Genomic DNA, 12,953 nt, shown 5'->3' on the forward strand with positions numbered 1-12,953 from the left:
CGCTGTACAGATGAAAACATAGAAAAGTGATACAGAGTAAAGTGGCCAAGGTCACACTACTGCACAGAGAAAGGCATTTTTCTTTATTACAAAATTTACTGCAAACCCGAGGTGGTAAAAATTATTTTCTTATGCCCCAATTACTTTTGAGGACAACCCATGAAAATCTGTCAACAATTAAACAGAAAAGCATCGCTTGAAATTGTTGAGACATACTTACTCAAAATATCATTACCTAGGTATAGAATTAAAATTAAAAATAAGTCTTTTTTCTTCACCATAACTGTGCTGCTATTGATGAAATCAACATCATGTCTCATGCACTAGATATACCATCTTGTTTGGTTGTTGGGCAGGAGGTAGGGTGAAATAAGAGGTCATTTCCTCAGGAAAAATAAATTCTCTGAATTCAATAAGGCTAAGTCACCCAAAGCTATAAAATATGAGTAAGGGCAAGCAACAGCTTGTTGGCTGTAGCAGCAAACCTCAGTCAAACCAGGAGTGCCAGACTGTGGTCTCTAGAAAACATTCACTCTGAAAGTTAGCACCTGATGTTTCTTCCTTCTACTGAGAGGTAATTAGTACAATTTATGGGGGGGAGGGGGAGTAGCATTTTAAAGTCTTCATTATAACTAGGTGGAATTGCAAATTAGCTTGGGGCTATCTGTCTCAACAGTTCTTTTGATGGTATAACCAAAGGCTCAAAAGTCACTTTTACTTACACTCAAAGCACATAACTTTATCATCTATCGCAGGGCTGTGTGTGTGTATGTGTGTATGTATATATGTAACCATGTAAACCAGCCGTCCTTGAACTCAGAGATCCACCAGCCTGTGCACCACCATACCCAGCTTACATAGAACATTTTAAGTGGTCAAATATATTCAGTAGGGGCTGGAGAGATGACTCAGCTCTTAAGGGCAATGACTACTCTTCCAGAGGACCTGGGTTCAATTGCCAGCACCCACATGGCAGCTTACAACTGTCTGTAACTCCAGTTCCAGGAGACTCAAAACCTATGGCAAAACATTAGTGCACAGGGGGCTGGAGAGATGGCTCAGTGGTTAAGAGCATTGCCTACTCTTCCAAAGGTCATGAGTTCAATTCCCAGCAACCACATGGTGACTCACAACCATCTGTAATGAGGTCTGCTCTGCTGCCCTCTTCTGGTCTGCAAACACACACAGACAGAATATTGCGTACAAAATAAATAAATAAATAAATATTTTTAAAAAATTAGTGCACATAAAATAAAAAAATATATAACCAGTCTACTGCACACACTCTAAGACACTTCAGTGGAATACAATAAAAGCCAGTTATTACTTCAGACTCCGTGCCCTAATGATACAGGGACTTACAGGACACTGAAACCTTTCACGTTTCACCTTTCAGTTCACGTTTACTACTACAATACAACTTTTCAGTTCTCAAGGTCAAACTATGTCTCATCGTTCCCTTCCCTAAAAAAACAAGAATGTTTTAAAAGAAGTCACATGAAACAACACAATGCTTTTATGAACAAGTCAATCCCTTGCAAACAGCTTAAAATGCCCATATTCTACTTCAGTATTGATCCTAAGCCTTTTAACAGTTTAAGTTGACCACAAACCTCCCCTCCACTTCTTTTATAGAACATTCTCCTTCTTAAACTTCCGTTTAAAAAAAAAAAGCCTTCCTATACCTCTCAATCCTCGTCTTATAAATATACAAACACAAAACTCTCAATGAAAAATAAGCATGGCATACACATGAAAAAACCTGTTTTTAATTAAAACACCATATACCCTTAAAACACATATTGTTATAATTCAACAATATGGCCTATACAAAACTGCAGAACACCAAATCTGAAGGCTACAACAAGAATGCTCCCATCACAGTTTGAGTAATTTAAAGATGTAAAAATAAGGCATTATAATGGCTTACTATATATACCACTAAGCTTCTGCTTTAACAACAAAATTCTTCATGTAATGCACATTTTTTCAAAAGCAAATTAAAGAAAATAATCCTGGGTTGTTGAGTTAGCTCAATGACTTACTACCAAGACTGCTGACCGAAGTTCAATCCCTGGAATCCACATGATAAAGAAGAGAACCAACTCTTACATGTTGTCCTTATCTCTGTAAATCATGGTTCATTTGTGTACACAAACACATAATAATAATAATAATACAGAATACATACATACATACACACACACACAGACACACAGGAGGCAGAGACTGGTCAATCTCTGTGAGTTTGAGGCCAGAGGCCAGCCTGGTCTATAGAGCAAGTTCCAGGATAGCCAGGGCTACACATAGTGAAACCCTGTCTCAAAAACCCAAACAAAAAATTAATAATAATAGTAATAATTTTTTGTATTGTTTTTCAAGAAAGGGTTTATTTGTGTAGCCTTGGCTGGCCTTGAACTCGCTGAGATCTGCCTGCTTCTGCCTCCAGAGTGCTGGGATTAAAAGTGTGCACCACCACTGCCAGGCTAATAGCAATAATCTTGAAGGTATATAACTATGCAAAAAATGGAATACTTAAAATAAAGCACAAACGGGTCCAACGCTGGCCCAATTTACACAACCTTATTTTACTGTACTTCCCAAACTTGAAGACCATATTACATGTATGCCACCAACTATATATAAGAAGCTGTGGTTGTGCACACCTTTAATCCCAAGACTCAGAAGGCAGAGGCAGGTGGATGTCTGTGAATTGGAGCCCAGCCTGGTCTACAAAACTAGTTCCAGGACAGCCAAGAACACATAACCCTGTCTCCAAAAATGAATGAATGAATGAATGATGCCAGTCACTGGTGGTGCACGCCTTTAATCCCAGCACTCAGGAGGCAGAGGCAGGCAGATCTCAGGGAGTTTAAGGCCAGCCTGGTCTACAAAAGGAGTTCCAAGACAGCCAGGATTGTTACATAGAGAAACCGTGTCTCAAAAAACAAAACAAACAAAAAGTGACAAATCCAAGATCACAAAGTAGTTAATCCAATCTCAAACTGGATTCAAAATATATGTTTTCACAAAGTTTGCACCCTATCTGATAAGAACACAAAACAAAATTTTCTTCGACCAGGTCTCCTAAGGCCTATGTGCAGTGTGGTTCTATTAAAATCCCACATAAGAAATCAAGAAGTGTCTTTTAAAAGACTTTGTAGCAGGGTGTGGTAGCCCACACCTATAATCCTAGCTACCCTTGAGGCTGAGGCAGGAAGAGCTGAAATTTAAGGCCAGCCTAAACTACACAGCAAATTCAAGTCTAGCCTGGCTTAGTGTGACTCCATCTCAAAATTAAATATGATAAAAAGAGCTGAGTACCCAACTTAGTGAACAAGCACTTACCTAACATGCGCAAGACCCTAGGTTCAGTGGCCAATTCTATAAAAGAAAGAAAACTAAAAGACTTCATTAAAAATAATAATAATGATAATAATGTTTGCCGGGCAGTGGTGGCACACACCTTTAATCCCAGCACTCAGAAGGCAGAGGAAGCCAGCCTGGTCTACAAAGTCAGTTTCAGGACAGCCAGGGCTACACAGAGAAACCCTGTCAAAACAATATAAATAAAAATAAACAAACCTGAAAAAAACCTTAAAGATTTTTCTCCTGAGTTCCTTTTCAATAGATGAAGAGAGGAGCTATGTGAGAACTAACAGCGGGCATTTGAACAAAAACACAAAACAACCACAAAACTCAAGCTACTGTTTAGAAACACAGTTCAATAACAGGTAAAGCTATTAGAAAAAGAAAAAGCACATCTGGCCAGGTACAGTTCACATCTATTACCCCAGCACTCTGGGAGCTGGGGAGAGGTAGCCAGCTTCAGCTACCCAAAGAGTTCAAGAACAGCCCACACTACCCAGTAAGAGCGTCTCAAAGAAGGAAGGGGAAAAGGAAGACAGAGGGAGGGAAGAACATCTGTTCACGCTGATTATTACACTGATGCATAAGGATCTGAATGTGTACATACAACAAACGAGTTGTGTCGAGAACTTGGAACAAAGATACAGTACAATGGTTATTACAACTGTGTAAAGACTTACTGTGTTTTTTTAAAAAAAATTTTTAAAAATCCTTTTCAAGACAGTAGCAATTCAGAAGGGAAGAAGCAAAGCCAGTTTTTACAGCTATGAAGCAGATGACTGAGTGAGCAGTAGATAGGCAGTTCTAGCAAGGAAAGAAGAGTAGTTCCCAGTGAGAAAGTCTAACGCTGCAGGACAAGGAAACATTTCCAAAGAGAGGAAAATGTATGTTTAAAAGTGAAAGGGAAAATCCTAAATCAAGTAGAGAGAACAAGATGCCAATTGAGAATCAGCTAGAAGAAATTGCTTTAAAAGATGAATTACAAAATAAACATTATTCCCTCAACACAAAAAGGATATATTTCAATGTTCTTAAAGTCTTATAAAAATTGCAGACCAGTAGTTAGGGAGGATACATTCTTTTTATAACCCAAAATAGCTTTGAATTTTTACAAATTTATGTGATCAATTAGTGTGGGATTTGTAAAATTGAAAATACTTAGCTAACATTTTTTACTGTGAGCTCTTCACCACATAGTATTCACAGGGCATTCTGATTAGCATTCAATGTATAGGGATGAACAACATGCTATTATAAATTTAAAAATTAGATTTTACACAGCCAGGCATGATGGACACACTTTAATTTCAGCACGAGGGTGGAGTGTAGGGGTGATGTCTATGAGTACAAGGCCCAACTTGTTCTACATAACTCCCAAACAGCCAGAGCTACATAGCCAGAATCTATCAGGGAAAAAAACTGAATTTTATTCCATTAAATTAAAAAAAAAAGTCTACGTATTTTTTTACTTTTATAATTGGTTCACTTGCCCAGATATGGAAAATAATGCATTTTATTAAATTTATTTTTTTACTATTCTGGGGCACTTGAATGCCTCAGTGCAACTAACTTGTGGAGGTCACAGAACAACTTAAAGGGAATCAATTTTCTCTTTCTACCAAGTGGGTCCTGGAAAATCAAACTCATGTCATCAGTGCTTTTTTACCTGCTAAACCAGCTCACTGCATAAAAATAACGATTTAGGACCGGAGAGACAGCTAAGTGGTTAAGAATACCTATGCTCAGGCTGGCTGGAGGTAGTGCACACCTTTAATCCCTGCAAGGGGGTGGGGGGAAGCAAAGGTAGGCAGATCTCTGTGAGTTCGAGGCCAGTCTAGCCAGGGCAGACTCCAAAGCTACAGAGAAACCCTGGCTCAAGAACAATAAAAATAAAAAAAAGACTATCTATGCTCAGTCTGGCAGTATGGTGCACTTGGGAAGCAGAGGCAGGCGGGTCTCTGTGAGTTCAAGGCCAGCCTGGTTTACAGAGCAAGTTTCAGGTAAGCTCAGGATATAAAGAGAAACCTGTCTCAAAAAGAAACAAAGAAAGACAGACAAAAAGAAAGAAAAACTAAGAAGAAAGAAAAATATTGCTTTAAATGAACCTACTTACAACAAATCATTTAAAAATAAAAATAAATAAAATAAACTTTTGGAACTAGATGGCTCAGTGCTTAAGAGCACTGGCTACTCTTCCAAAGGACCCTGCTTCAATTCCTAACACCAACATGACCGTACACAGCTGTCTGGAACTTCAGTTCCAGAGGACTCAACACCTTCATACAGACATACATGCAGGCAAAACACCAATGAACATAAAATAAAAGTAAATAAATTATTTTAAAAAATACTTTCAAATATCCATGTTTTTCCTTATTTTCTTCCAGAAATAAAAGTCCCAGAGAAACCTGCAGAAGGTGGTGTCACACACCTTTAATTCCAGCACTCAGGAGGCAGAGGCAGGTGGATTTCTGTAAATTCAAGGCCAGTCTGGTCTAGAGAGAGTACAAGGACAGCCAGAAATACACAGAGAAACCCCATCTCAAAAAACAAAAACAAAAAAACAAAAACAAAAACCAACAAGGCACAGAGTTAGGTGAGATATGCACATTGGTTTTAATTTGTTAAGAAACTGAGCTAATGAGGGCTCAGCTGGTTAAAAACACTGGCTGTCCTAGCACAGGGCCAGGGTTCAATTCCTAGCACCACATGGAAGTTCACAACCTGCTGAAACTCCAATACCAGAGAATCAGATGTCCTCTTCTGGGTTCTGTCAGGACTGCATGCATGTGGTGCACATACAAACAGGCCAACAAAACACCCATACACATAGAATAATAATAATTTTTAAAAACAGCTATTGAACCACAGGGCCAATCTATACACTTAAAACGGACCAGTTTTAGCTCAAACACGTATTTGACAACCTAAAAGCAGATTAAGGAGAAACAGAATATGTATCTATTCCATTCAGTTTCTATCTACCTTTGCAAATGCCATTTCCCAATAAAAAAAATGAATTACGTCTAAAACTGGCAACATATACTCATTAGGACATAACTATTTCACCTACCTGCATTATAATCAGATAACATGAATGAGCTCAAAATGTCAAGATGAACAAAATAAATTTTCAAGTCAAGGTGAAAGGTTGGAGACGCAGCTCCATGGTAGATTACTATGTTTGGTTTGGGGGGAGGGATTGGGGGGGATGATTTTTGGTTTTTTTGTCTTTTGAGACAGGGTTTCTCTGTAGCTTTGGAGCCTGTCCTGGAACTAGCTCTTGTAGACCAAGCCAGCCTTGAACTCACAAGTCACTGTCTCCCAAGTGCTGGGATTAAAAGTGTGTGCTACCACTGCCTGGCTTATTATATTTGTTTTTAATCAGGTCTGATGCACAAACTGCATCAAATTTCTAATCAATTTCCATTGGAGTTCAGTATGCCTGTCATCATGGTGGCTAGTAATACAAACACATCCATCTATGCAGTCATAAACTGAGCTGTCATCTTAACATGTGCTCATGCTGCAATGACTGAAGCAGCTCACACGTGCATGTGCTGGCTACAGTAAGAAGCAGCTCACATGTGCATGTGCTGGCTACAGTAAGAAGCAGCTCACATGTGCATGTGCTGGCTACAGTAAGAAGCAGCTCACATGTGCATGTGCTGGCTACAGTAAGAAGCAGCTCACACATACATGTGCTGGCTACAGTAAGAAGCAGCTCACACATACATTTGCTGGCTACAGTAAGAAGCAGCTCACACATACATTTGCTGGCTACACTAAGAAGCAGCTCACACATACATGTGCTGGCTACAGTAAGAAGCAGCTCACACATACATTTGCTGGCTACAGTAAGAAGCAGCTCACACATACATTTGCTGGCTACAGTAAGAAGCAGCTCACACATACATGCGCTGGCTACAGTAAGAAGCAGCTTGCCACTCCTTGAGGCCAGTGAAACAACTACAAACAACAGGAAAGTTTAAAACTTAAAAAATATAATTGAAATAACCAAGATTCTCATGTATAAAAATACCAGTACATACTAGGATTTTTTTCTATCGTTGGTCAAAATGTAAATTCTGGCTAGGGAATCTGTGAATGTGACACCAGCCTGATCTGTATATAGAGCTCCAGAGAAGCCAGGACCACACAGTGAGACCCTGTCTCAAAAGGGGAAAAAACAAAACAGTAAACTCTTCTAACTACACTGGATAGCTTATTAAAACAAATTCTATGAGATCCTTACAAAATATACTCCCCTAATTATCTACCACTCAATACATTGCTCACACTAAAGCTCCTCGGGTCTATTATGTCACTGTACCTCTCTCAGCTGCAGTTTTTCAAAAACAAAAAAAAAACAAACAAACTTTAACAGTAAGATAAACTCTAGTGGGGCTGGAAAGACGGCTCGGTGGTTTAGATTGCTCGTTGTTCTATCAGAGATCCAGAGTTTGGTTTCCAGCACCCAAGTTGGAAACTCATACCCACCTATAACGCTCAGGTTCAACAGATACAACATCCTCTTCTGCCTGTGAGAGTACTATACACAAATATTTACACATGTATGTACACATATATGTACACACACACATTAATAGTCTTTTAAAATCAGGGGAAATTGCAAGGCGAATCATTCATTAAGACTATGCTCTTACTGCTCTATCTAGGACCTCAAGAACTATATTGAACAGATATGGAAATAGTAGATAACCTTGTCTTGTTCCTGATTTCAGTGGGATCTCTGGGAGTTTCTCTCCATTTAGTTTGATGTTGGCTGTTGACTTGCTGTATATTGCCTTTATTATGTTTAGGTATGTTCCTTTATCCCTGCTCTCTCCAAGACCTTTATCATGAAGGGATGTTGTATTTTGTTAAAAGCTTTTTCGGAGCCGGGCGGTGATGGCGCACACCTTTAATCCCAGCACTCGGGAGGCAGAGGCAGGTGGATCTCTGTGAGTTCTAGTCCAGCCTGGTCTACAAGAGCTAGTTCCAGGACAGGAACCAAAAAGCTACGGAGAAACCCTGTCTCGAAAATCAAAAAAAAAAAAAAAAGCTTTTTCAGCATCTAATGAGATGATCATATGGTTTTTATTTTTCAATTTGTTTATATGGTGGATTACATTGACAGATTCTTGTATGTTGAACCATTCCTGCATCTCTGGGATAAATCTGACTTGATCATGGTGGATGATGGTTCTGATGTGTTCTTGAATTCGATTTGCCAAAATTTTATTTAGTATTTTTGAATCAATGTTCATGAGTGAGATTGGTCTGCAATTTTCTTTCTCAGTAATGCCTTTATGTGGTTTGGGTATCAGGGTAATTGTAACCTCATAAAAAGAGTTTGTCAATGTTCCTTCTGTTTCTATTGTGTGGAACAATTTGAGGAATATTGGTATTAGTTCTTCTTTGAAAATCTTGCAGAATTCTGAGCTGAAACTGTAAGACCCAACAGTACTACTTCTGGGTATAAACATGCTCAATCATACCACAAGGGCATGTGCTCAACTATGTTCATAGCAGCTTTGTTTGTCATAGCCAGAACCTGGAAACAACCTAAATGCCCCTCGACCGAAGAATGGATAAGGAAAATGTGGTATATTTATATAATGGAGTACTACACAGTAGAAAAAAATAACATCTTGAAATTTGCAGGAAAATGGATGGTGCTAGAAAACATCATTTTGAGTGAGGTAACCCAGACCCAGAAAGACAATTATCATATTACTCACTCATAAGTGGTTTTTAAACATAAAACAAAGAAAACCAGCCTACAAATCACAATCCCAGAGAACATAGACAACAATGAGGGCCCTAAGAGAGACATACATGGACCTAATGTACATGGGAAGTAGAAAAAGACAAGATCTCCTGAGTAAATTTGGAGCATGGGGACCATGGGAGAAGGTTGAAGGGGAGGGGAGAGAAAGGGAGGAGAGCAGAAAAAAAATGTAGAGCTCAAGAAAATCAATTTAAAAAAAAACTATGCTCTTTGAGAGTTCAGTTTTAGTTTGTCTATGCCAGTAGTTGTCTACTATTCATTAACCAATAAAAACAACACATAGAAGGACCTCCCACACTACCTTCCCAACACTGCAACCTTTTAATACAGTTCCTCATGTTGTGGTGACCCCAACCATAAAATTATTTTGTTACTACTTCATAACCATAAGTTTGCCATTGTTATGAATCGTAATGTAAACATCTGTGTCTTCTGATGTCCTGAGGCGACCTCCTACACGAAAAGGTTGTTTGATCCCCAAAGGGGTCTCGTCTCACAGGCTGAGAAGCGCTGGTCTATGCACATTTTTAATATTTCTCTTTTTTGGTTTACTTATTTCATTTTATGTGTATGTGCGCTTTGTCTGCATTTATGTGCACCACATGTTTGCTTGGTGCCACAGATCAGAAAGGGAATTAAAGCCCCTGACACTGCAGTTACACATGACTGTAAACTACAATGTGAACCATATGAATGATGGAGACTGAACCCGGTCCTCTGCTCAGTAACAAGCACTTTTAACCACTGAGCCCATTTCTCGAGCCCCTTTAAGCCCTTTTTTTTTTAAAGTTCTGCACAGCGAGTCTTTCCTATCAAGTTTCAAATCTAACACTCTATTTGATGCTCTACTTAAATCTAATGCTCTATAATTCAGCCTATTTACACAGTAATATTTACTCCAACAGAGGGGTTACCAGAACAGTTTTTTAGATACCTTTTGTTCTGGGAGCAGGATGAATGAACCAACTCCTTGAAGTCTGACAGCTATGAAATTTTATTTTATCTATGTAGGGTTTTTTATTTTGGGGGGAGGGGGGAGCTGTTTGTTTGAGACAGAATCTCTCTGTGTAACCTTAGCATCCTGGAATTTAATATGCAGACCAGGCTGACCTCAAACTCACAGAGATCCACCTGCCTCTGTGTGGGATGAAAAGCATGTGCCACTGCATTCAGCTCTATGTAGGTTCTTAACGCCCTATGTCTATTTCCCACTCTGTCAGGTCAAAAAGATTGAGTTCTATAAAAATATTTTCTAGTCGGCCGGGCAGTGGTGGCGCATGCCTTTAATCCCAGCACTCGGGAGGCAGAGACAGGCGGATCTCTGTGAGTTCGAGGTCAGCCTGATCTACAAGAGCTAGTTCCAGGACAGGCTCCAAAAGCTACAGAGAAACCCTGTCTCGAAACCCCCCCCAAATATTTTCTAGTCAAATTAAAGAGAAACCCTACTACCTGTCCACTCCCATAATCAGTTTTGTGACTGCACCCAACCAAGAAAATAGACTGGCTCAATTCTAAACAATTCCCTCAAGGGAAGACACGGGCACAACTGGAGAGGGAGGGGGAGATATCATTCTTTAAACCAACCACAACTATCTACAGCTGCATAAAATTAAACTAGCTCTCAGGGATGAAAGGCTACACGTGGCTTACCTCTTCATCAGCCTTAAAATTTAATGTGTGGAAAAACACGGCGGAAAAAAAAAAGCAACCTTCCTAAACTACGAAACTTTTCCCTCCATCTCAAGCAGTCATAATTCAAGCACTGAAGAGAGTGAAGAAAGTCAAAAGTATGTCAAAACAACAACAAACCACGAGCAGAATTATCGGCAACAGGACCACAGCCCAGCTGTCTCAGGTCCCTACTCTGCAGCTCGAAACGCTGCTGTTTCCTTCCCTTTCGCCCTTCTCCCCTTACTCCGGGAACAATCTCACTTAGAAAGCCAATATTCACATCCTCGGACTTTTGGCAAGCAGGGACTAGAGAGGGGAATGGTGACGATCAAGGAACGAAAAAGGGGGGAATCATTTCAGAACCACAATTTCCCCTGCAAACGGCAAAGTAAAGGGCAGCCTTGTGTCATCAGGCTATGGGGACGCTAGTGGGGGGACATCAAAAAGATGTTCAGAGTGTGTGCACTTGAGAGTCTCCAGGCAAGCTGACGCCCCGGAGCAGAAAAATAAGAAAACCTGTGCTTTTCCCTACTCCTGCCCCTAAGGGGCAGAAAATGGGGGTGGGACGGGATAGTATCCTGATCCTACCGGGGGTACGTACACAAATAGACCGGGGGTTCCTTCGGTTATCCCTAGTTTCGAGAGTGGCGGGTGTTAATGGAAGAGGGAAACCCTAACTAGGGAGGAGTAAGAACGATTAAATCCAGATGGAGCGCCCCTGAAAGCGCCCCCAGGTCACTCATTCCCCCAAGAGCAAGCGGAAGGGCTGGGATAAAGGGGATGGAGGGCTGGACATGGGCAAGGCCCCACCCCCCGGTTTAGGAGGGAAGGAGAGCCCCGGCGCACCGCCGAATCCCAGGGCCGCCCCCTCGTGTCCCCCCTCCCCGGCCCGTCTCCGGCCTGAGGAGCCCCCCGCAGCCTGCAAGGCAGCGGATCCTTCCTCCCCTCACCCACCGCGTCCCCACCCCCACCCGCTCCCACCTCCCGTCCGCCGCGGGCCCGTTACCTGCTCGTCGAAGCGGCTGACCACGGCCTGGACCCATTCCACCGGTCTGTGTGCGGCCATGTCCTCCCCGCGACCCGGGGGCGGCGGATGGCCGGGTGGGCCGGCGTCCGGGACCCGCCGGAGGGCGGGCGGCGCTGAGGTGAAGGCAGCGGCGAGCCGAGCAGCTGAGGAGTGCGGGCAGCTATCGTTCCCACGGGGGTGGGGACGGGGGCCCGCGCGGCCCGCCGGGAGGGGGACAGGGGAAGGGGGCGTTGGCGAGGAGGCTGGGGGAAGGGGTGGGGAGGGGAACCCGGGGAGGGGAGGGCGGTTGTGGGTGGCTCTCCCCACTAGCGCCGTCTCCCCTCAGCCATCACAGTCCGAGACGCCGCCATGACACCCCACCGGAAGTGGGATCCTTTCCACGGCCTGGGGAGAGGGAGAGCGAGCGAGCTCGAGATTGAGAGCGCGGCTGGGAAAGGGGAGGGGGAAGCCAGAGGGAAGGGGCCTGCCGCGCATGCGCCCGCGCCGGCCGGTTTCATTAATGAAAAAGCGAGTCCTCCTGGAGGTGACGTCACCTAACTCCTCCGGGCCCGGAGGCGCGAGTCTCTCTCCGCCGCCGGTCTCCCCACCTAGCCTGGCGCGGGGCTCCGGCCGGAGAATCTGAGCCGACTCCGGAGCGTCGGCTGGCATCGCCACCGCCGCCTCGGTCAGCCCTTTCCCCCGCCGGCCTCCGGGCTTGGATTGCTCCCGGGGCTGGAAGTTAGGGTGTCCTGAGGCTAGGCTTTCTCTCCGCGCGCTGATCTCTGCCGCTGATCTCTTGAGGAGGCTGTGTTCAGGCTCTCTTCCTTCGGCGCTTAAAGAAACAAGGCACACACCGCCACGCAGTCGATGGGGCTTCTGAAGGCTACTGGAAAATACAAGGCCAAGAGAGAATCCGTGATTTTTTTTAAAGGTCATTTAAATTCCAAAACAAGACCCAGTGGCGATCCAAGTTCTTAGAGACTCTAGAATCTCCAGCCTGAAATTCCTCTACTAAACTGAAAACTTTTGCACGGCTGATAATATAAAATTGAAGACTAATTCACCACACCGTAAAAGCCTTTAAAGGGCCTAACATATACATACGCATTCATC

The 12,953-nt window shown here is 42.6% G+C and overlaps 1 protein-coding gene across 6 annotated transcripts in view; it reads right to left on the reverse strand.

Annotated features, from left to right (window-relative positions):
• Positions 1-12,523, reverse strand: part of Nf1 (neurofibromin 1) — a 262,777-nt gene extending 250,254 nt beyond the window's left edge. For 2 of the 6 annotated variants that reach the window (XM_075991444.1, XM_075991445.1), the window contains exon 1: positions 11,841-12,483. In XM_075991444.1, coding sequence (XP_075847559.1) covers positions 11,841-11,900 — 60 coding nt within the window. In that variant the 5' untranslated portion in view covers positions 11,901-12,483. Of the gene's footprint in view, positions 1-11,840 lie in introns of all 6 variants that reach the window. The other 4 variants (XM_075991447.1, XM_075991443.1, XM_075991442.1 and 1 more) reach the window with 4 other exon arrangements.
• Between the last annotated feature and the right edge of the window lie 430 nt (positions 12,524-12,953).

This window comes from Microtus pennsylvanicus, chromosome 11, assembly GCF_037038515.1.
Source record: "Microtus pennsylvanicus isolate mMicPen1 chromosome 11, mMicPen1.hap1, whole genome shotgun sequence".
In the NCBI taxonomy this organism is placed as follows: Eukaryota; Metazoa; Chordata; class Mammalia; order Rodentia; family Cricetidae; genus Microtus; species Microtus pennsylvanicus.